Below are 26026 nucleotides of genomic sequence, written 5' to 3'. Positions count from 1 at the left end.
TGATGGTAAAGAATGAGACAAAATAGTATAATTAAGATAAAAATGTATGTTTTATAGTGTTTACTATAACACATATATATAGTTTGTTTTTACGTATATTTTGCGGATATGTATCTGGATTTCTTTTTTAGTATAAATCGTACCTTTATATTAACTTAGTACAAAATGTATCTACATGTTATTCTGCTACATCATTGTGATATGATGTTGTGACGTGAATCTATATCTACGAATTTACACGACTATTTATTTCTTTTTTAATTTATCGATTTATTCATGTATTCATTTATTTATTTTTGTGACTTGTGTCTCCTGCTTACAAGAGGCAACATCTGCTTACACTGTTTGATATAACAAAGAATGGTGAACTACTATGACAATGCTATCATTATCAACAAAATACAGGTGCAAAAACTTTATACAGGATTAAACCTTCTGTTCAAATACACAGTTGTAACCGACTTGCCACTTCAATCACATGATGAAATACATTATTGACTACTAATTGACTAAGTTTTATATATATAGTTCCTTAGCCTGATACCTCCCCTTTTTCTTTTTTCCGCTCATCAGAAAGAAATGAAAGCAACGCAAAACATCCTCACTCATTATACCCAATAATCTCTCATACATAAACGTGGAATTGTAAAGCCTAAATACAAGCGCGCGCACACACACACACACACACACACACAGAGGAACAGTACAAATTCCCAACCTTCCACTAATGTCCAATGTAAACTTTCTTTAAACTACTGTATGATGACTAATAAGCCTACATGTATATCAATTTCATGTATTTTTTTTTTATTTCGCCTATATACTTGTATACAATTAAGCGCTAGTATCATTAAATTATTTCAATATGTATATATTTCAGAATATTGCAAATAACTGCTGGTCATCTTGAGATGATCGGAAGTGACGTATCATTCTACTGTATAATGTGAGTGAAATTGTTTACGTATTTGCACACATATGTAAACCAATTTGGACCGGGATTGATGTTTTTAAATAAAAAACACTGGCACTGATGAATACATGAATTAAATTAAATTGCGTTGAATCAATTACCAATAATGTATTGACGACAACGGGCAATATACAATCACACTTTACAATGGCAAGTAACGACAATGTTGCAGAAATAAATATGAACATCTACATTGTCAACAGAGCATAGTAAACTGTACGGAGGTAATGAAAGCCGCCCAATTTTGACTGGCGAAAGATAATGACGTAATCAGTCTTACAATTAAACAGAAAACAACACCGTCACATATATAATACAATATCGTTGTTTTGTTTCGTGTTTTTCTTTTGAAAACAGCAAGCAACAAAAAGGCGTAACACACACGCTCTACAAGCAAATTAGCGGTACATTTTGAGAAAGGCTTTCGTTGGCTCCACAACTTTTCGAAGTCTCATATCACGCAAGATTGTTTCAAGGGTTATCTCCGGTAACAGGTTCGATGACTTGCTTTAGACTTAATTGTCAAAATGTTTACACCTGTTTGCAAATCAAAAAATAAAGGTTGAAAATAGCCATCTTTATACACTATTGCGTAGGTATAAAAAAATAACACATCAACACACACGCGTACGCGCTCTACAAAAGACTTCGTCAAATAACATTTCTTGAAGTCAGCTAAGACACATAAACGTGACTCTAACAATATTCAAATGCAGTTTTGACTTTGGCTTATAGCCAAGCAGCAGGATACAGAGTAGGACCTATATCTATGCAAAAATGAAAATCAACTACAGTAATTTCTCCTTACGAATATGTAGTACGACTTCAATGACAGCTTACAAAGTACAAGGCAGTTTATCTGCCGGAGGTAATTAACAGAGTCAACATAGAGAATAATGCAATATGGGAGTACTGTATATTAATTACGAAAGAACATCAGACTACATACATGTATACCTTAAAACACAATGGATTTTCAACCAAAAAAAAAATAATAATAATAAGTCGAACATTTTGAACAAAACAGAGGAAATCTTTGGTCAAGTAATAACAGGATGATCACTAATAAAAGAGTAAAGTTATGCCTCGAAATTGGCTAGACAGCCCTTACAAGGCAACTTCCTGAAACGTTTCATACAAAAGGGGAACATTTGTGTTTGACTCTTAAGTGTCAATGTTACCACGACGAGAAGTATCAGCACGACACAGACTGAGGTACTTACACTTTCATTTTTAATACAGATGTATGGATGCATTAAAGTGTGGCCTGCAACTGAAGTGTCTACACGAGACTTGCTTGACACAGCAGTGTCACAGCAGTAGCTGAAGACTGCAGAGACGATTCAAAGTATTTAATGGTAGCCAATGGTTAATAGTGATAATACATCATCATGAACTCGATGTCAAGAGAAGAAGTACATCTCACATTTGGATTTTACAGCTGCAGCAAGTTCTACCTGGCAACCAGGTATTGTAAGATAAATCACAAGTGCGTACTGTTCACACTGAAACATAATGTGTAAAAGATTTTTTATGTGTTTTGACTACCATCGCGTTTCCAAGACAAACCTATTGAATCAATTTCATCGTCATTTTAACAATTGCACAATGATATACACGTACAGGTAAAATATGATTTTCTAATCGTAAGGCACAAATTTTTCCCTTACGAGTCTATTCACATCACAATTTTGCTGCCAGAAGATCGAAATGGTCTATCCTTGTTAAGTCAAAAAATTCCTCCTTTACCAGGATTCATGATGCATAATGTTTACCATATATCTCCAAAAATACACATTCTAAAAATATTTCTGCTCTCCCAAAGGTTCGTAATATTATTTCGAACTTTCCTATACTCTCCTGACCCAGTGCAGGTCAAAAAAGTGTCGATCAGTCCATGGACGAATAACCATCTTTCCTGCATGGAGATATGACGAATAGAAAGCCATCCTACAGAGGAAGATAAGAAAGGGAAAAAAAAGAAACTTACAAAAATGATGGGCACGAAGGAGTACATTTCTCGTCCATTTATCTTGGTTATTACGATCAACTGTGACTATTCTAATGGCACTGAACGCTTCTCCCACCGTAAGTGAACATATATAACACGTATATGTCCGACAGTTTCAAGAAACTTTATCAGAGTATAGTAAAGTTACTGACGATGCACATGGTGTGTGTCGTTTAGCGCTCACACACACGCACACACACACACACACACACACACACACACACTATCAAAATTATGCCACAGCGATTATCAACATTTTTCCAAATCATCTTTAAAAAAAGTGTGGATTACGTGTACTTTTCTCTAGTTATCGTGTGTATCCACTTCATAAACTGAGTTTGAAGAGAATTTTACAGATTTTATTTTCTCCTAGCTATCAAAAGAAAATGTAATGCCAAGCATAGAAGAGTAATATACTTCTATCTTGATAAACGTTACTATTTCTAAAGGTGCTATGATTATTATTGGAGCTCATCGAAAAGAAAGGAAAAAAGATACTCTGCGCTAATGATTCACATGAAAAATGGGACACAAAGAGAACATCTGATAAATACAGTGTATATTCAAATGTGAAATGTACAGATTGACTACTATGTGCATACATATAACATACAAAATATAGACAAACACATAATTATGTCGTTTAGACAGATGGGTGAAAGGATAGATAGATAGATAAGAAAGAAATATAAAGATAAATACTAGTAATTAGACAGATAGATTACGAGTGACAGAAAGAGAGATGGATAGGTTGATTGACTGATTGATTGATTAATTTGATTGAATGATTGATTGACTGATTAATTGATTGATCGATTGATTGATTGATTGACAGACTCACCTTCACCAAACCGGGAAAATCTTTCCAAAATCCATAGTTGGGAATAACTTCAGTCCCGGACGCGCCCCTTTGGTACTTCATGAACAGCACTCCCCCTACCAGATAGAGGACTACCGTTACGGTGAACCTGTGACAGACAGGGCACAAAAACATTACAACATTCCCGCCTCCATATCTAGCGACTCAGTGGAAAAAATCATACAATGACTGGTGAATAATGATATCCTGCCATACGTCGTGTTCTATTGGAAGGGCAAATTGTGCTTTCGTTAAGACGTCAAGAATTCGAACCCCGCCGCAGTTCCTAAAAGTATGACATAATTGGTCTGTTAGTATAAGTATCCAGTGAGAGGCTGAATTAACAAGAGAGTTGGATATATTGTGTGTGCGCAGCGTGGCGGCGGTCTGGCTGCAGCATACGCTACGGGGAGCGTTTGCGGTGCGTATGCAGGTTTGATTGCACTGACCGAAATTTCATGTAGGTGGTCTAAGCATGGTGACAACGCTAAAGATAAACTATTACTATTATTATTATTCTTCTTATTATTATTATTATTATTATTATTATTATTATTGCTATCATTATTACTATTATCATTATTATTATTGTTACTATTATTGTTATCTCTATCTTCACAAGATATCTCTTGGAGATTAATATCACGTCAAGTTCCATCCTGGAACCTTAGACTTCCGGTACTTTTCTCAGGATTCGTGCCGTCCCCAGCAATGCTGCTTTTTGGAGCGTTTGCACTCGATCTGGTTACTATTATTATTATTATTATCACTATTGTTACTATTATTGTTATTATTATCACCATTATTATTATCATTATTATTACTATTTTGTTTGTTTTTTATCATCCCGATTACTATTGCTGTCTTTCTTCATATCCCTGCAATCGCTCTGTAATTATCGTGGGTAACCTGAGGGTGAACAATTTTCAATTTAATGATATAATCCTGAATGTATAAATGGAACACAGGAGAACGTGAGAGAGGTAAATAATTATAATCACAACTTGAAGGACTATTTTATCTTCGACGGCACATAACTTGCAACAGTGCGCATTGGTTAAAGATTGAAGACGAAGATTTAATGTAGAGGAAAAAAAATCACCTCGCTGCCTAGTCGGTCATTGGTGTGACAAAAAATGTAGAATACACAGACAGAATGGTCTTAAATCATCCTTGATTCCTCACAGGAGGGAGCCAAATAATGTCAAACTTTTACAAGGAGGTTATGACGTCATACTTACACAATGCACAAGATTCCGCCCACTGTGATTTTGTTCGAAGAAGAAGACTTGACGGGGCAATTCGCCACACGCGGCCTACACGCCTGACATGTGGTGACGGTGAAATCCTGTAGCAAAGGTAAACATTAATGAAACGATGGTATAATGTATAATTTCGGGAAAATCGAGGGAGTAAAACCATCGCGCAATGACTGCTAAAAGGAAAAAAAAAATGAATAAATAGGGTTCGTATACAGTGCACTCGTGTTATAACAAACACGGTGACATCAAATTCCGGTTACAACGAAGTAAAAATTCAGGCCACATCATTATCCACTCTATCTATTTCGATTGTTTATTTGTTCGGTTATAACGAAATTTCGAGATATAAACGAGAAAAAAATGCCGGTCCCAAGAACTTCGTTAAAACGGGAGTCTACGGTATTTGGGAATTAACGAAGGTTCAATAATCTAACAATAAAAGAAAACGCTTTGTTAATCGGTAAATGAAATGAGACTCGCTAATTTCAAACTAGTCTGTGGCATGAGGGCGGGGGCATCTTTGCCGTCTACATAATAATGGACGATAGAGGAACAGGACGATTTATCATGTCCCTATCGTTACGTCACAGTCCTGTTAACCCTAATCAGGCTGGGGAGGGGGCGGAATCCGCCCCCCCCCCCTCGACGTTTCGCGCAATATCTTCGCAACGCGATAAGCACGCGCCGCGATGTTTCATGACTTTTTTCTTTCAAGTATCGCGCAACTTTTGAGACCCAAATTGTTGCGCCCGCGCGTACCATTTTGACGCGACGCCCGTTCGAAAAAAAATTGTCAACCCTACAATTGCTCCAAAACGTGATTTTGTGTACAAATCCAATGCAAATTGTGTTTTTTCAATCAATTCACATAAAAATTCATAACTTCACTTAGAATGGCCGAAATTAAATTATTTTAGCATAATAATGCTTCGAAAAATGTCTGTGACAAATTTTGGCCAAAATACAAACAAAAACAAAAGGTCAAAAACAGAAATACATAAGAAATTCAAAAAACAATAAAATACATAAGAAATTAATTTCTAAACAGATTTTTTTTTATCCTATGTCTCAGAAGAATGATACAAGAAACATTTTTAAAAAGAAATTAGCTTAATTGGAGCATTAATAAGTGATTTAGGGCCCAAAACTGAGTTTATGCATAAATTACAATAATTAATTAATATAAAATATAAGAAAAATTTTTCAGGGAAAGCAACCATACATTTTGATAGAATACGTTGCGGGCGTCGCGTGTGCCGATTTTCGGCGCGATCGCGCGTTCCATAGGCGAGATCTGAAGGGGGGGGGGCGGAATCCGTCCCCCCCCCCTCCAGATATAGCATAGCCAAAAAAGCCCAACCTGATTAGGGTTAAGAGTGGATGTTATACCAGAGAGGTCTCTCTTCCACCTACCTGATTTTACTGAAGTGCCTTCTCACCTTCAAAGTTAAATGATGACATTGTCAGAGCTTCACATTAACGTGTTTATCGTTTTGCAAATGGAGGAAGGACGTTTTGTAAAGGGAGGATTGTCGAAGGACGGAGAAGAGAAGACAATACATGAACTTCTAAATAAATGAAATCACCACAACAATTACAAATTACTATCGTTTCCTCTTTTGTTTCCAATTCAATAATGTGTGTGTGTGTGTGTGTGTGTGTGTGTGTGTGTGTGTGTGTGTGTGTGTGTAAATCTGTAAAGGGGGTAATAAGGCATCCTCCTTGTCACTTTTGAACTTTGTCTCTTGATCACAATGTTATCATTATGCTGGAATGCAAAAGTGACGCTGTATAGATCCAGATGACTGGGTCAGGGATGACCGGGTAGAAAGGCAGGCAACCGTTCAGGGGGAAATCTCTAAATGTTAAACTCTAACTGATTTTGAAATTATATCGAATAGGATTCAATGTATTTCGTATTCTAAACTTAGCTCAAAACTTGCGAAACGTCAGTCCTGACATTGTATGAGAGGTTCAGGTCGACTTACATGTCACTGACGGGAAACAACAGTCTCACCACAAGCGACTATTCTCTCTCTCTTTGCTATAAGACAAGCATTTCTTTGACTTCAAAAGGATGGAAATCGTAGATGACCTCTGCCTCATCCACTTCCGATATCAATTTTATATGGCGATAGTATTCCTTGTTGTGCGTCAAGTTGTCTTTGTTTTTGTTTTGTTTGTTTGCTTGTTTATCTATTTTTCAATATACTGTATGGTATATGGCATCTTGAATATATATCAAAGACCTGGAATGTTCCATTTCATTTGCGGGTGTGCGACCTACAGTATCTGCCGTGTACATTGTACTCACGTATTTGCTCTCTCCCACAGAATCTAGCGATAGCGTAGGATCTAACGCAGTCGCCGAGCACCTGTATGTTACAGTCGAGGTCCTACGACAGGGAAAGGAAAGAGAAAGCTTGCATCAGTAAGGCCTCGATAGGCACTTCCTTTCAAACTGGAGAAAAGAATATCTCCTCATAGTATAGAGATGAATAGAAAGAATGTCAAGTTACATCATAATCATCGACTGAGATTGCGTATAATAGTACTCAGTCGAGGACTACCGAAGGGAATGGATAGGTGAAGTGTGGATTTTTTAAGTGTAAAGCTGTTATTGTTTCATGCTGTTATCATATGTGTATAGAAAAAGAGAAAACGTCACGTGGGAATGCGAGAATACGTCTTTAAGTCATCTCCTTCAGTGTTTGCTTTAAGCATCCTGTGCTGGTGAATGCGCTTGAGATGATTTATGCGTTCATTTTTTTTATTGTGTCTGTAATACCTTGCTGTTATTCATGTTAATGATTTGTGTATTACAGATGTATTGTTTTGGGTCCCTTTGACTTTCATCGTTTGAAAGTGGAAACTCCTATGTAAGCCAGAAACTACAAGGGAAAGTTTCGAAGGTTTTCTAGTACACTCCCACCACAAAGTATATCATGTCTATGGCGTATATATCTTACTCTGTTGCAAGTGCCTAGACATTTAGAAGAAGGTTCTTGACCTTCCACCTAAAATAAAATATAAATAAAAACAAAAACAGACTCACCGTGTGGTGCCGTCTTGGGTGGAGTCGTAGACGACCTGGATCGACTCGTCCGCTGCCGTGGTCCATGACTTCGGGGCGGGGTCACCGATCTTGAAATAAGCAGGCTTCTCGCCTTTGAGCTCTTGGCATGCCTGTAAATATTTGGTATTGTGTATTGTTTATTTCATCTCTATAAGAACATCAAGTTATCATGACAAAGCACGTGCAATCCTGCACACATCAGCACTTACTCCATTCTTGTGAAGCTGAGATATATGTGATAAAGCTGCTAAAAAAAGAAAAAATAAGAAAATACGGGGTATTTGACATCATAACTTCTAAAACATTCCTTGTTATGTTAGAAGTAAGGTATTACTGAAAATGTTAAATTTTGCTCTGTTTCTGATGCTGTACTTTCTTTAAAATGTAAAAAAAAAATGGCGCTTAGCCAATTTTGCAATGAAACTCTATTACTAGTATCGATCCATGTATTGACAGTATTATAGTAGAAGTGGTAGAAGGAGGACGCCTCCAAATATTTGGATATTTAATAGATACCAATTGACATTCATAGTACATTTCTCTATCGTGACATTTATTCTATTCTTGCATGTGTGTGTGTGTGTGTGTGTGTGTGTGTGTGTGTATTCGTGGGTGCGGAGTGTGTGTATAATATCAAACACTCTTTGACATAATAAAAGGCTACTTAGGATGATCTAGACCAAACTGCCATTAAATTGTTATCATTATATTCAAAAATATTATTACTATCATTATGATTATCATTATCATTATCATTATCATTTACATATTGTTCGACAAGACTAGATAGTAAGCGGTCAGACCTTGAGTCCCCCCAATACTTCACATTATCAATGTTTTTACAAATATTATCACCATCGAAAGCAAGAGATTAAGCAGAGGGGTGAAGACTGCGGTGTGATTTTTCTTCAATTTGTCTCCCCCTACAAATGAAATTTGTGAGATCAGAGCTTGGGTATTTGTTCCAAGTTCATCGAGTCACTGCCAGCAGCCAGGGATAGCCTTGTGGTTGTAGTGTCGCTGCCCGGAAATTAGTAGATGACAGGTTCGAGTCCCGTGGTTCCTTTTTGCCGACATGTTTGTTAAATTATAGCAGTTGCGATCTTACATTTGTAGAGGGAGACAAACTGAAGAGAAACTCACACCTCATTATCACTATCATCACCACCATCATCATCATCATCATTACTTATATTTTATTCGACAAGACTCGATAGTACGACCTGTAGGCTTATCAAAAGCGGTCAGACATTGAGTCATTCCCATAGTTCATAAAACTCAATAAATGGACCTTTACTTTAACTTGCACACACTGGGATATTACTTACAGTTACTATGGGGCTGCCGAAAATCATACGCTATAGTTCACTATCAACAATTGCTTTTCAATGAATCCCTCTATTTTTCACATACCATCATATTGACACAAAATGATAAAGTTCAGAATTAATTGATGTAAGTTCTGGTTAATGCAGAAAACATTCAATGAAGAAACAAGAAATTAATCAATGAATCTGAACTTATCGTTTAATTCCGAAAATGGTTTCACGTCAGACGAGCCGATGAAGCAGATAGAGGATCGGACGTGAAACCGTTTTCTGACCATAGCTGAATAGTTAGTTCATATGCAGTGGTTTAATTCTTGTTTCTTGAATAGATACAGATAACCCAGGCATTTTTCTTAATGAAATTGACGAATTACTTTTCCCTATCTCCTTGGTTACATCCTCTGTTATATTTGACAAATAACATGCACTCAGGACCTACTAGAATGAAAATGGAATAATACATTTTTCTTGTTCTGCTGAAAATACGAAATTTTAAGTGAATCTGAATTTAAATAGCCTATCAATATGTGTGTTGGACGATGCATTTCTGTCCGAAGGTCTGCCGTAATACTGGACATGCCTTGATACTTTTGATTTGGTTTGGAAAGCAGGCTGTCGGTTATAACAGGTCAAGCTCTTGAGCGAAACATGTTTTTGTTCATTATACATTGCAGATATCTAGAGAGTATTGAAGGGCCAATGTTCTTTATACTTGTTACATATTCCCGGTGAGATAGCGGATAATATTCTCTGACATAACTTCAACCCCAATGCGCCCCCATTATTTCCTAAATTGAAAAGAAATACAATGTACAAGACTGAAGTACAATTTTTGTAATACCGCAGTCAAAATTGTCAGTTGTCATTTTCGTCATGTTATGTCCGCCAGCCCTTACATCTAACCACTTAAAAACCCGAGACAAGGTCTGTCTGTTATGAACACCTTAAATATGGTAATATCCTATACTTCCGAGAATGTCTCGTTTCCAAAGCAACCGTAAATGTCTTTACTACTACCTTGGTAGATTCAATTCAATTTAATTCAAAATGATTTTATTTCCATGTAAAGTAATACAAAGTAATATACACAATGCTTACATGAGTACATAATTTTTAAAGGAACTTAGAATCACTTAGATTGAATGCAAGTGTAATATAAGTATGCCACTACTGCGCGTAGAATTGAAAGTTGGCCATCAAACCACAAAAAAGGTGAATACTGGATGATTTAGGATTGCCATATGCAAAAGGAAAGCAGCAGAGTCACCTACCACAACTTTCTGACATTCCCCCTGAGGCTCTGAGAATGGATAGCAGGGGTTGAAGGCGTACACAAAATCACCTGCCTGCTGCCCGTACGTTCCAAAGTCGAACCTGACAAAAAGACACACGAACGAAAACTGAGGGAGAGATAAATTATAGACGGAACTTCAACTCGGAGTATGTGTTCAAAGGTCAAGGACTTTCTGAAGATAGCAGATGTTTCATGGTGTATGTTTTCGAAGCGCTGAGCTCATCACAGGCAAATATCTCACACGATATATTCGTATGTCTTCCAAAAGACATGCAGAAGAGGGCATATTAAAGGTATATGGAGACTGGCCAGCAACCCTATCCGCACGGTAACGTGCTGTGCAAAGGCTGTGTGGTGCGTGTGTAAAAGTAAATGAAGCAATAGTTTACAACTTGACAGTGATAACGAAAGTAGCTACTACTGCACGATTTCCGTCTGTTTTGTTGTCATGGTGACCGACTGAATCGTCCTCCATTTCTGCTAATCGTTTATGAGAAGCCACATAAAACAGCGCCATATAGTGCTCACACGGGTAAATAATTCCCCATAGAGACGTGTGTTAAAATTCATAATTTCAAAAAATTCTGTAAAATATAGCTGGGATAAATGAGGTGTTTCATCTTCACTAACCTGAATAAGTGAGCTATACCCTGTCATCCATCAAATTTACAAGGCAGGTTCTTCGGCTCAAACACTGTCCAAGGGTCCGCAAAGCCAGACTACGAGTCCTTTTCACTCAAAAAAATATAATTTTCCGTACATGCCCCCAATGAAATATAGTCCCCTCAAATTCCATAAAAGCTTTCATCTTCCAACTCAAATGCAGTTTGTAGAGAAATTCATACTTAATATCTACAGCTTTTCATTTTTTTTTTGCCAAACTGCATCATTGATTTTTAATGAATTTTTTTCCTTCATTTATTTTGGTATCTTCTGTACGAATTTGTGAAGGGGTCTGGGACATTCCATTTTATTTACAGGTGTGAGTCCTATATCGATCGCCTCACTTTCTTGCATATGACTGTGCATTTCTGTTCCATTTAAAAGTGTGTAGGTATATGGGGATAATAAACTGGTAATTATGTAACTGTTCACTGTACTGTGAGTATATGATTGCAAAATAACGTATGAAAGCTGTCATTATAGGCATATAATATCTTTATTTGTGTAGTATGATAGTATAGATATCCCCATTCGTATTATGTCAACGTAAAGAATTTCCTATAATTGACAATAAAATGAATTTTGAATCTGACTCTAAATTTGAATGATTTTCATTTCATTTTTATTCATTTCATTCTCATTTTTCTTTCAACAAAACATAACACAAAGTAAATCAAAAATTCCATCACAAGCATATTTTATGCAAAGTATGACAATAAATGGTAATCAACAAACTAATAAAGATATCCACACATACTACATAATATACTGGAATCACAAAGTTATGTTTTAAGGGTATAAAAATAGAACTGAAGAGGTCGACTAAAAACCAGTGTAGATTGTGGCTTAACTACCTTCCAAAAATACTTATAAATTATAATTACAAGTTCATAATACATAATACAACAAATGACAAGACAAAATGAAACAAACAACAGAGGCACAACAGCATGACATGACTAAACTGAGGGGAATACGATTGAAAGGAATAGAGCAAAAACAAAATTGAAGGAAGAAAGAAAAGAAAAAAGAAAGAAAGAACGACGGAAAGAAAGGGAGAGAATACCTACATGCTGAACAAGAAGAAACGGAAGAGGGGATTAAGGAGGTATTTTGGACAGCTGGTGACTGCATGCAGCTGTGGAAAAAATTATGGAAATGAAATGCCGAATTTCATTACTTTATAATGTCGTTTTTCATTGCGTTTACAAGCTGGTGATGAACCTTATGTTTGCTGTAGCCTATAAAGGTAATGAAAATAAATATCTCAGCCAGAATTTGACAAACAAAAAGATTTCAAATTACTCTTAAAAGAGTATAACGACGGAGAAATTTTTATTTTAGTACTAGAACAATAACCAAATTTAGGGCCAGCGTTTATAAATGTATTCTGAGCTAATAAGGTTCTCAAAAGGGGTAGATGATTGAGTATATATATCTTGATTACGCGGAATCTAATTTCCCATACACCGCGGTAGGCCTTATTACACATAACTCTTCCCATTCTGTCACTTACCAAGATAATACCTTTCAAAGAAAAGCATTCAACACAATAGTGATGTAAACAGTAACAAAACATTGTACCGACAACGGAAGGCTACTAAGAATATAGGGCCTATATTATGGCCACCCCCTTCCCCTCCCCCCTCCCATACATATATTTTGGAATCATAATGACAATATAACAAAACCCACGACTTTCCTATAGGATTCTGTAGTCCCGAGATCCACTGCTAATAGAAGGGGAAAAGGACTTTGATCTTTGACCGCGAGCCAAGCAAACACGATGCAATCTCCCTATAAGTGGCCGCTTTGCCTTCATTGATATACTAGCTTGGCCTGGGCCTACTACTGGTGATGCGTACATGCATTGAATACACTTGCACTGGTAAAATAGAACTACATAGGAAAGAGAGCCTAAGCCTACACAACGATGGGGACCGGAGCATACTACATATTTTCTTGAATATCATCATGATAAGCCGAACAAACCCCTGCCTCCTCCATCCCGGCCTTCCCAAGTAAACTTTTATAGGTGAACTTTATAATATGGCGCAACATATAAACAAAACAGTATAGCATAGGACAGCAAAACTCATTCGGACAACCAGTGCTATAGTTGGAACAAGGAAGAATGATACCCTTAATATGACTACGTAATGTCGTTATATAGGGTCTACACTAATGTCATTTCTACACTTACTTTGGATCTCCCGTATTAAGCCCAATGGTTGAAAAGTCCACTTGAGTCTTGGTGTCGTCATTAAAAGTGCACTTGCAGTTGGAATTGGGGTCTTGACTGCAGGTAAACACAGCGCTTGTCTTGCCCGTCATGTGCACAAAACACACTAAGGCCAGAGCCAACTTCATTCCATGGCTCAACATGTGGTATATAATACTCCAAGGCGCCATGTTGTACAATTCTGCTGCTAAAAGGAAGAAATTCGAAACTGTGGATGAACAGGCCCAGGCCGGTCTATGTACACATCGAACGGTCGAGTAGGCCGACTAATGTGTTCGTGCAACGACGGATCACATGGTCTGTGGGTGTTTCCCGTATAAACAGGGGCCTGGTGTCTCTTTATACATGGCTGAAAGGCGACACTCGAGGGCACCACTCCGGATAGTTTACCCAGTCAGTACTATAGAGCATATGGTTCTCAACTGACCTACTAACGATCAGATCCACTTCTCGTAGAATAATATTAACGGGTTTTGTTTTTTTCTTATTGCTAAGATGAAACATTGTGATATCGACATATGATTTGAGAGTTTTACCTTGCTCATTATGTGATATGATCTTGTGATTTTGCTCTTATATTTGTTTTTATCTTTTCCTCCCCTTTACACTTCTCTTCTTTGACTATTTTATACGTTCATATGGTTTTGTACAATTATATCATCGTATTATTTTTTGTTTCTTTTATCTGTGCACAGATCACGTGCTAAAGAATAGCTATGACTGAAGCCTGTCCTGTCCTGAATAAAAATGAATGAATGAATGAATGAATGACATAAGTATAGTACAAATAGGTGACTCGGCGAGTTTATACATAAACAACATCGTTTTCTGGACTTCTTTCTTTCAATATGGTTCTCATTTGAACGAGGAAACTTCCCATATTATGAGTTGCGTTCACACGCTCTCTTTAATTTATTTGGATGTCTGTCTCGATCGTTTTGACTTTCTTATCCTCACTCCCTTCTGTAATAAGTATTGTCTTTCGACCCCCCTCTGTATCTCCCTCTCCCCCGCCCGTCCCTCGTTCTCTGTTCCTTTGTCCGGTCAGTCTGCGTCTAATTCTCTTTCTTAAAGGGATAGTATAGTTTTGGTTGAGACGTAATTTCAGGTTTCTAACATTTTTTTTTTGTGAGATAATGAGAAACTCTTATGAAATATGAAAGAGCATGTAATTCCATGAGGACTTCACGTTTATTTGATGAAAATTGGTTTTGAAACGGCTGAGATATCCAAAACAGAGCGATTTTAATAAAGTGTTGGACCCACACTTTTTTACGATCGCTTAGTTTTACTTTGTTTTTGGATGTTTCAGTCATTCCCAATCTGATTTTCATCAAATAAACTTTGAATTCCTCTTAAAATGGTATGCTCTGTACTATTTCATAAGTGTTTTTTGGTATCTCGCAAGAAGTTAAAAGCCCAATTCTCATCTCCACCAATACTATACCATCCCTTTAAATTCTTTCCCCTCTCTTGTTCTCGTTCTCTATCCTCCTGTCTGTCATTCTCTTTCTGTATTCCCCTTCTCTCTCTCTCTCTCTCTCTCTCTCTCTCTCTCTATCTATCTATCTATCTATCTCCATATCTATTCAATATCAATGATTGTTTATCTCCCCGTTGATGACAACACTGTAATGGATACGCATACTTGGCTTTGTCACTATCGCCCTCTATAGGTGATCCATAGAAGCTAATTGTTTTTCATGAATTTCCGGTATCTTTTAAGGAAATCAAAACCCATCAAAGAGAAATGTGGATTGAGTGAAAACAGCAATATTAGTAGAGCACATCTGTGAATGTTTGAGGAAAATCGGACGATCGATGCAAAAGTATTGTGAAAGTTTTTGGTGTTGGAACCACTGGATAAGGAGACGACTTGAGTGTATGACCAAGGAGCTACTACTCTCTGTTAGTAACTCCATGGTATGAAATCGTGGACAACAATGTAAAGAAAATATAAAGAAAATTCAACATGCTTTCACTCTTCTAGAGTAATGAAAGAGCACTTCACTAACCACTTTCAGAAAGCAGGCGGAATAATTACACGTGAACTACTCTTAACATGAAATGGCAGTATCAATTTGATGGAATGTGTAATTTTCATGGAACAAATGACTTTTTTTGTGGAATTCTCTATTCAATTCTCTTTATATTGTTGTCCACACACGACGTCATGAACTCTAGTAGTCTCCTTCTCCAGTCATTACAACATCAAAGCTTTGAAAATTCACAACTTTTGCATCGATTGTCCGATTTTCCTCAATCTTTCACTGATGTGTTCTAATAAAGTTGCTGCTTTGACTCAATCCACATTGCTCTGTGGGTTTTGGTTTCCTTTAACAAAGCATGCAGTAGTCAATGATGCTGTTTTTTTTTTCTTGTTTTAAAGCGCCAAGTCACTATTTGTCTTTTCTGGGTTTTTTTCTCTAGCAAAATGTGTTTCGTGTATTAAGATTAAGAGTTTTATGAGTACATATATAATTGGTGTTGTAATATATTGGTATCACATATTCAGATAGGGCCTCATCCACGTCAAGCTCTGCTTATGATGACGGCCCCCTGTATTGATTCTCCTTTGTTAATAGATACAGTATGCCTTAATATGTTATTTTGATTCATATGTCACTTCAGACTGATGTTGTTACGCAAATGATTTTTTTTTTTTGTATTGATTTGTATGTTATCTGTATCATTCTGTTTTCATTTGCAATTGTATTCGGAGAAAGAAAATGCAGAAATAAACCGAACCAAACAAACACAATGAAAACCGACAGTCATTGAAAGTTTTATCTCACAAAATGTAATCATTATTTTCATATCAAGTCAGTCACGGTCCGGATGGAAAACATTGGGTGAAAGAATATGAAACCATATTCAGTTTCTCATCCATTGAAAAAAAAAAAGGTGAAATACAATAGAACTACAAGTAGGGCCCTATACTGATAATGGAATTGGGTCATGTCGAAGTAACTGTCCGCGATTGGATTACTATTATACTCACGCTCATATTCGCTGCTAAGTGATTACTTTTCGTGTGCTGTGGTTGTTGTGGTGGCACATCACAGACATTAATTTGCATCCAGTATTTGCTGCCTCTCGTGCCTCGTACAGTAATCATCTTTTCATTTGCTCAATCTGTCTCCTTATTACAGCACAAAATATTCCTTATGATATCAGTTACTACTCAACAGTTTCGCTCAGGTATTGCAATTTATGTTATTTACCAAAACAGAAGTTAAAAAAGGTTCGGATGAATGTCTCTAAATAAGGCTCTAATTGCAAATTGCAAATTTCGTTTCTGAGATGCAATGAAGACGGTGGTTGAACTCTGAAACCTCCATGATGGGTGCCGTCCGTTTTGAGAGAAAAAAAAAAGTGGAGTGCAGGCAGAGAAGGTCGTCGAATCGAGTTCACGTTTGTTATTTCATCAAAATGAATTATGCCTGTGGAGAGAACATATGAATAAACATAAAAGAACATTATGAACAGATAATGTGACACTGTCAGGCGAAACTTATAGAACAATGGGGTTGGGGGATTTTGGTTACTCAACTATCATAAAGCTGATAAAAGAACCTAAATGTCTGATACACATTAATATTGTTCTTATGAAGCAGAAGGGGATACTTTTGCATGGGATAAAAATATGAAAGTGATCATTATAATTTCTTACGTGTACTATATTGAATCATTTGGAATGCATGAGCCAATTAAAGCAGTTGAATTGACAAAACCCCCATCCTCGTTAAGATAGTATGAATGCGGTAAATCTATCGGTCGGTAGTCGTTAGTGATATTTTTCGCTAATGAAAGAGACGATGTCCTTGCTTACAAAGCAAAGAATCTCGCAGGGAAAGAGCCATCATCAATACGTTAATAAGGTGCCATTCATGTATTTCCAATGCCCATTCCGGGCCCCATGTAGTTTTATACGTATAACAAATATAGATTGGCTATGTTCCTAAATACATACGTATATTTATAACAAGCAATGCTAGCATGAAAAGAACCGATAAGCTAAGTGATAGCTTCAACACGGATATTACGTATTCCTTTTCAAAAGTTTACGCATTTAGAGTGGTCCAGACTGCAATGGCTTCCGTATCAAGCAGACGCAGTACATTGAAAACCTATAGCTCTGCCACAATTTTGATCCCACCCCACTCCAAACTCGACCTCAATCAGCTCCCAAAGCTACCATTGTATACAGGGAGGTGCAATGTACAAAGTCTTCGAGTATAGGGTCTCCATATCGTCTTCTTAATACCACTCTCCACTACACTGGGAGGACTATTAGCGAAAATGAGTATAAGGAATATGATATGACGGAAACATTTTGTGCTTTATTTCGTGGACATCTACGAAAAAGAGGTGTCACTTCTTCGATAATACATGTAGTTCAACGAGGCCTTGCAGTCTTGAGGGTTTATATGGGGTACCTTTGCACTGATTTCGTCGGGAAAAGAGCTCATTAGCAGTTCGTGTACGTGGTCGAAGTCTGACTGGAGGTCTCTCTTCTCTTGCTCGGACTCGGCCAGCTGCGCGGCTAGGGATTGCTTCTCGTCGTTCGCTGTCTGCAGCTGAATAAAACAAAACAGCGACATCCGAATGGTAGAAGGGGAGGAAGATGGAGTCGCTGTGGCAGAATTATAGCACAATAAAACCTGTCTTTGCAACCACCTGTCTACAGCGGCCATTTTCTGTATACGATCACTAAAGACAAAAATCTCTCAGAGAGAGATGGTATGTTAAAGAACTTGTCTATAGCAACCACCTGTCTATAACGGCCACTTTTTCCTCCCTTGGGTGGCCGTAATAGATAGGTTTGACTGTCATAACAGTAGAAGAGGTGATGCTGATCATGCTGATAGCAATAATGAAAATGATATAGGCTCCTAGCAATGATAATGATAATAGTGGCAATGATAGTACAATGTAATACACATCATGCATATGGCAGTGACAAGATTAGTATGATAGTAATGTTAATAACAAGTACTTGATAAGTGTTCAAATAATGATATCATTAACAACATAGGCCCTAATGATGCTGAGGAAGTAACTACCATTCCAGAAGGCCTAGCGATAGTTACTACTCCAGTATCGGCATATTGTTATCAATACTGTCAGCGTTAGTATCATTATCACAAAATCATTTATCTCTATAAGTTATGTCAATCTTTCGACCTCTTTAACTCTCCTGCATCTGTCTGACATCCTCAGGGCACACTGACAGATATTCCGGATACTTCTCACTCACCAGCAAAGAGAGTTGTTCAATATGAGTCTCCTGTTCTCTTTTCTGCCTGGACAGAGTGGTGATTTCTGTCCGTAAGTTCGTGATACTCGTGTCGTTCCGCTGCTTACGACATTCTTGCAGGGACCAATTATTATCTTCTCGGTAATTCTGTGATATTATGTGGACAAAATTTTGGATAGAAACCTCAACCGTTAATACTGCTGCAAATCTAATCAGAGTGAATATTTGTGTAATTGCAATACTAATATACTTTTTCATTCGAATCTATCAAGTAGCAACAGACTGGCAATCGACCGAGATATTAAAATATCTCGAAACAGCTTGTGGGCACCATTTTCATCATTCTATCCATGCATCAAGTGAATCATTTGTGCTGTTGTGCTAATGAGTTATAGCCATTCCCTTATGATTACTTGCATCGACCTTTGATTATAGGTGACCGATATTCGTCAACGTGTAGCGTTACTTCATAGTTCATACCATAAGATCGAAAGAAATTATTTGAAACAATAAGAAGATAAAAAGAAGCATAACATATAGCTGTTAATTCAATACCTCGCTTTTTTAAGCGGATAGTTTAATGTTCGCCACTGACAACATGATAAAATCCACAATCCACCTCTGCACATAACTCTCTTCAGAATACCCCTTTCGGAAATTATGTATTTTTAGCACGCTAAAGACAAAGAATGTAGGTACATTGATTTCTTCATCAAGTGCCTCACGGGAACCAGTTGTGCCATACAACATTAATTACTGTTCTGGAAAATACACTTCTAGGACACAAAAGGGTTGACTAAACTATTGAGCGGAGTGCAAATACATGAGAGCGGTGTACCGCCGCGCGCCGCTACCCCAGCTTCTGTGTAAAATGCTGTTTGTAGCGTAAGGGGATTGTCGTAGAGGTCGCTCTTACCCTGGATTCGTTGCAGCGCCAATTGTGAGAGTTGCAGCTCTCTCTTCTCATCGTCCACGTATTTGTCCGTTCCAGGCGATCCACCTATCGCCGCAGAATAGAAGATTGATGGACAACACGTAAACTACTATCAAAGTACAAATTCGTGGCGTCTAATATCCCAAATCACATATCTTGAGATGAATTGAAGAGAGAAATCTTCTTCGCAATGGATGATAATAATAAGCATTTTAAAGTGGCGACGTACAGTAATAGCAGTAAACTAATGCCATGATAATGAAAATAATTATGACGTCGGTATATTGACTGCGATAACGCCCGCATTCATAATGCATTCATAGGATGAGAAAAAAAGGCACATACAATCTTATTCGGTACATTTCAGCCTCATAAAGACACCATTACTTTAGAAAGTTATGAACGGATGCGCACGAATCCACAAAAACTTGATTTGGCACCATTTGGGCTATTACTACCTTTTAAGCATGGTTATAGAGCTGCTTTGAAGGCAGATTGACAATGATCCAATTCTTTCATATTTCATCTTTTCCCGGCTAAAAGTAGTTTTATGTTAGTGATCTCAATTTTGAGCAAAGTGTGAAGGAGCAAGGCCTGTAAGAATACTTGAGAATCGTTATAACACAGTGATGATCTTTTCTCCTAAAGTACCGCTTCTTTCACCCACCTTATCTGTGATGTCTTCCATCCTATCGAGGAGAACGATGCGGCCTTTTCTCACTTCCATTACTGTCTCCATCCAGGCCTCAACCTCGCCCTCCAACTTGGTCTTTTTCGCCTCCAACTCGGCCACCTTTCGCTGCCACTCGTCCACCTCAGTCTGAGGAGAGCGAAATAGTATACTAGTAATTAGATATTATAAGAGTTGTTTGTTTATCGCAACTGATCAACAAAGTGAGAAGGAGTTGTTTATGTCACATCATTTCTTTTATCTCACAAAAAGCGAGGAATACTCGAGAGTGGAAATTTCGATATCTGTTGTGAAATAACTAGGCTTCCAACCTACTTCCTATCAGGGAGGTGGAAAGTACACTCTTTCCAGCTTAATTCAAACGACCATTATTTTTTTTCTTCTTCTTGAGCATAATAATTTCACCGTCCCCGATGTATACGTATATAGTGCCAAATACGCTACAAGCATTGTTTATGTAAAGAAATATGAGTATGATTTGGAAACACACCTCCCGTTTGGTGACAGATATTGATACTGCGACGTAAAAATACATCAGCGACAATTTGACAGAATCATTTTTAAACCGGAGTACAATGTATGAGATTCTTTAAAGAGAGGTAACGTAGAGGGCGGAACATACCCTCAGCTTTATCTTGGAAGTTTCTTCCGTTTGACGTCGCTCCTCGGTCTCTCGGAGCTGCTCCGATAATTTCGCAATCTCCTTCTGCAAGGAAGCGATATTATCGATATTCCGCTGCCTGATGAACACCGAATCGCTCGCAGACTTTGCCAGCTCGCGATTGGCCGCATCAAGCCGACTGGAAATCTCTTCCTTGCTCGCTGCCAGGGCCTGCTCGTTGTCCACAAGGGCCTGAAAAGACCGAGAATGTCAGCGCCATTTTCGTTGCATAGGCCAAAGCTATCAATGATGGTATATTCTAGGCGCACATTCGATACTGTCTTGCGTCAGGATTGACAGCACTGATTGATACTAATTTAACGTGTGGTTACGTGCTATATCTCAACTTTGCAGATCTAACGGTCATGCTAAAAGTCAAGGCGCGAAACGATTGGTAGAGAGACTGCGCCAAAGATGCACAACCTTCATTAGTATTGACAAAAAGGGCATAATTCAGTTTGCCATTCTGGGAATCTCCGAAGGAGTAATCATATCCATGAGGTCACATGGTTAATGATAATATCGCTATCGATATTGGAGAAAGTAATGAAAAAAACAACAACAACTAACAAACAAACTGGAACTATACATGCGTTTGTTCGTTCTTCTTTTCCCACTTTTATATGCTCTTTCTTTTTTGGACAATTTCGTTAGGTTACACCATCATTTTGCAAGCATTGTCCCGATTTTTCGATTGCTGAGTAATCAAGAAAATGAACTAGTGGCGATTGTAACAATAAAAAAAAAAAAATGATTTCGTCTATGTTTTCAGTTAGGTGTGCATTAAATCATGCCGCCTGCAGGAATTAAAGAATAACATCACTTTTTCGTCACCCAAACAACATATTGCTCTTACCTTCACCTGTCCCTCCAAACACCATTTATCGACCAAAAGGTCAGATACTCTCCGAATGACTTCAAGATTGTTCTCCATTCTAGAGTCATCTGTTATTTTCCCTCCCACGTCCTTGCCTATCTCCTTAACTGACACTTCTCTCGGAGGTGACGTCTCCTTTACAGTGGCAGCAGTTAGGTCTGTTATTTCCAAGGTTCTCCTCACCGTCATATTTAACGCACTTATCTCATTTCCCTTCACTTCCTTTATCATTCTCACTCTTCTTTCACATCCCTTCATGTCGTCTTCGCTGGTATAATCCGCGTTCGATTCTCTGCCAGGTACACGCCCTACAACCACGCTCCGTCCTCCGCCGAAGCTGCGCATTGTACCAAGCGCGTCACCATGGCGACGCGCTCCTCTCAGCTGCGGATTCGAGACGCTTCCTTGAGGTCTATCACCGCGGACCTTGGCGGCTGTGCGGGAGCAGCATCGCCTGGTCGTGATGGCGATGTCGGCTTCCTGCTGTCGCGACTCCCACATTCTGATTTTGTCGGAGAGCGGGATCGTAATTTGTGTATCATCGACATCAGCTCGTGTCGTAGTCTCTGCTTGGTCTGACGACTTCTCTCGCCGAGTTTTAACCTAAACGAACAGTCAATAATATGGTCAATAGGTTTATCAGTCCCAGCTGCAAGGTAAGCAACCCATCATCTAGCCCAATGAGAAGAGTTGTACAGAAACATCGAACACACAAAATACTGCTTTTCAAGCGAGAATAAGGCAATTTGATTTGAATTCCACAATGAGTTTAGAGATAAATAAAGATCCAAGCATCAGGATAGGCTTAAGCCCTAGCTGTGGCTACGAAAATATCATTGGCATGTAAACTACATGTCAACATCTAACAAAAAATGTCCTACAACGCATCTTTTAAATTAATCATATTGATAACGACAAACCTTTAGATTTCAAGTACTTCATTCATTTCATTTCAATTAAATTTATGATGCCGTTCAAATAACGAATCAAAGACTGGAAGTGCACAAAACATCCTCAAAAAAAAAATAATAACTATCAGACAAAGAACTGACTTCGCGGATAAAATCACTGACTCTCAACCGTGCGGTTACTGGTTCAATTCCCGTTGACAGCAGCGGATGAACCTCTTGACCTGTTCCCCATTGTCTAGTTCTACTGAGGATAATTAATGCTGCCACTTCCGTCTTGGCTCGCTCATACGCAACAAAGTGCTTCCACAGTAGCAAAATCCAAACACACAAGATTATAAAAATCGAAATTGGTGTTGTTGTTGTTTGTTTGTTTTTGTAAATCTCAAAATACACTTTATCTCCTGAATTTTCAGCTGACAACGCTACAGCCTTCATCAGCGGACTGACTCATCTTCACCTAGATCACGTGACAGTCGATTACAAAAAAGATCTTATTCTATCATGTCGCAAATATGGATAGACTTGTTTGAGTATACCTTCGTAACGATCTCACACGACTTGTCGTTGCCAAGGAAACCCTCAAGCTCCTCGATGACCCTCATCATCTTGCTCATCTCCTCCAGCAATAGCTGAGATGGAATCGAGTGAATCTCGGTGGAGAAAGCCTTGTCGTTCTTCTGAGGGGTAGTGGATGTGTCGCTAGCCATCGTTTTCCGAAGTGGTCCCGATTCGTTGTTGAAACAGACTCCAATAGTGGCTTCGGCCCTCTGTCGAGCGTTCGCTAGAAACAGTCGTGCGCGGGCCCGGTCGTCCAGAAGTGTCTGAATTCTATAGGCAGCATGTTTTAGTTTAGAAAGGAAAACGCGTCATAAAGGAAAAACCCATGCTCTGAGAAAGAATATAGGCGGTGTGACATAGAAGGCTCTTCAGATAAAAGTTCACCAATGAAATAAGACCTGAGCATTTTTCAGAGCATTGTTCTGTGTTATTTCTAATCATTGCTTCAATTCATATAGTATCATCTAATTATGGTTCAACTTTGTAATATTTTCGTGCTTTGATGCATCAACGTCATGATTGAGAACGTGAGGTAAAAAGTAAACTGAAATGGGAGCTTATTATAGCCTTCAGCATGATCGTGACCTAACTCACTACCGAGGTCACTATCTTTGAGAGATGCTGAAGAAAGACCCAAAAGACAACGAAAGATGTAATTACCGTTCAGCCATGCTTTTGACATCTTTTCTTAGGGAGGCATTTCTCACCCGCTGCTGCTTCAGTCTTATGGATGAGGCTGTGATACCTCGGCTGACTTTCACCTGACGTGTCACTGTCTTGGACTTGGTTGTTCCGATTCTTCTCCAGACACGAGCCCGGGAACGCTGTTGTACAGATGAGGTCTGGGAAAGGGAACACGGAGAGATCGCATTCCCGTCGAACGATGGAAGCCTTGGTTACACTTATATTATACAACAGTGTACAAGGTTCAGAGATAATATTGGTTCCCTTTGGACGGCACACAAACTCCCGAAAGCTCAGGTTATACTAGTTATCTAAATAATGGCTACATTAGTATCTTAATCCACGCGTATATCCAAAGGATAGATTCGTCCATTTTGCATAATTTCATGCTTTGCGTCAGTTGAAGTTTTAATTGACCTGCCATGTTGTATTTGCTGGTTTGGAGAAACATTTCCTCATCATGATTGTATGAACATGATGCGCACGCTATACAAATTTGATCAAAGAGTTTTGCAACAGAAAGGCGTGAGAAAAATAAAAATAGTTCATTTACGGAGACATATTGACATCAATCTGGCATCAGACTTTCCAATATCTTTTGTTTGGGGTGACATTATACATCATCATGGAGAGGCCAGGGGCCTGATGAATATACAGAAAGATATGCAACTATCACATCATAAGGGTGGTACATCACTTGCACCTGAAGGGAAGATGTAATATATGTGGCTGTTCCATCACCTCAGATTATTGCAACCTGCCAATACAGATGTCAACCCCGCTAATACCATTGAATACCTTTCGGCTTGATTCAGAAAGACGGATGTACGGACTTCTCATTGGTTGCTAGTGTTTGTCGGCTTCTCTAGTTCGATTTAATAAGCGTAGGTTGCGCACATCTATCTCCATCGTTAGACCGAATGATGTGATCCTGAGATGTTAAGCTTACTTTCTCCCTGATAAGTTGAGGGGTACTGTACAACCTGCAAGAATTCCTCGATTTCTTAACGTAAATCAAGTTGTAGGCCTTTCTAGCCAACTGATAGTATCGCTCTGCTGTCGAGAAACAGACGATAGTTACCTGGTTCCCATTGTGATCTCCCTCCCTGGTTATATCCACGGCTTGTCTAGAACTGATGATGACAGGGGGACCAACCCGATTCGCAGCCTCCCCAGCTTGGATGAGTTCCGATCCTGGATGTTCAGCTGTGTTCTCACACCTGTTTTTGTTGCCGTGGTAACCGTTCTCGGCCTCCTTAAGTGGATCGTGTGGGTGAAAGTAAATAAGGGATGGTTTAAAAAAACACGTTCTTTGAAATGGTTTTAAATCCAAATGTTTGCATAAGCTGCTCCTTAATTTTTGTCTTCGATGTGATGTTAATGAAATGTGACAAAAATACAAAGTAACATCTGACCGATTTTACCAGTTATCCATCATATCCAATCAATCATGCCAATAAAGGGAAACGGGGGAAACGAGGATTCAAGACACACATCAACGTTGATCCCTTATAGGTTCTCCGATCTCTGATTCGACATGTGTATATTGACATCCATTTAAGACATTTCGAAAATGGTTATCAAGAAAGAAACAGATTCAAGACACATATTGCATGAAATATTATAGACACTGTTTACAGTGAATTGTCAAGTGCATCCATGAGCTTTGCAGGCTTACATTTTATGTCGTCATAATGATATGAGGTTCAGATGAAAAGTGGAATAACGTTGACTTCAATAAA

At 38.3% G+C, this 26026-nt stretch overlaps 1 protein-coding gene across 1 annotated transcript; it reads right to left on the bottom strand.

The window, feature by feature from the left end:
* Positions 1-1094: 1094 nt before the first annotated feature.
* LOC139734497 (uncharacterized) lies at positions 1095-13945 on the bottom strand. The gene is made up of 7 exons (XM_071645278.1): positions 13670-13945; positions 10781-10883; positions 8161-8291; positions 7420-7501; positions 5085-5191; positions 3826-3952; positions 1095-2923 (listed from the first exon to the last, which is right to left on the bottom strand). The coding sequence occupies exons 1-7, from the start codon at positions 13876-13878 to the stop codon at positions 2864-2866; spliced, it is 819 nt and encodes a 272-aa protein (XP_071501379.1). The 5' UTR covers positions 13879-13945; the 3' UTR covers positions 1095-2863.
* Positions 13946-26026: the final 12081 nt, after the last annotated feature.

This window comes from Diadema antillarum, unplaced genomic scaffold, assembly GCF_040938485.1.
Source record: "Diadema antillarum isolate AM-2024a unplaced genomic scaffold, OU_Dant_1.0 seq00000530_RagTag, whole genome shotgun sequence".
Classification (NCBI taxonomy): Eukaryota; Metazoa; Echinodermata; class Echinoidea; order Diadematoida; family Diadematidae; genus Diadema; species Diadema antillarum.
This window is presented reverse-complemented; position numbering and strand designations above follow the sequence as displayed.

Coding starts and splice junctions, on each gene's coding strand:
- LOC139734497 (XM_071645278.1), bottom strand. CDS start 13,878: ATGGCGCCTTGGAGTATTATATACCACATGTTGAGCCATGGAATGAAG. Junction 10,884..13,669: donor CTTAATACGGGAGATCCAAA/GTAAGTGTAGAA, acceptor TCTTTTTGTCAG/GTTCGACTTTGGAACGTACG. Junction 5,192..7,419: donor CTGTGGGAGAGAGCAAATAC/GTGAGTACAATG, acceptor CCTTTGCTACAG/GATTTCACCGTCACCACATG.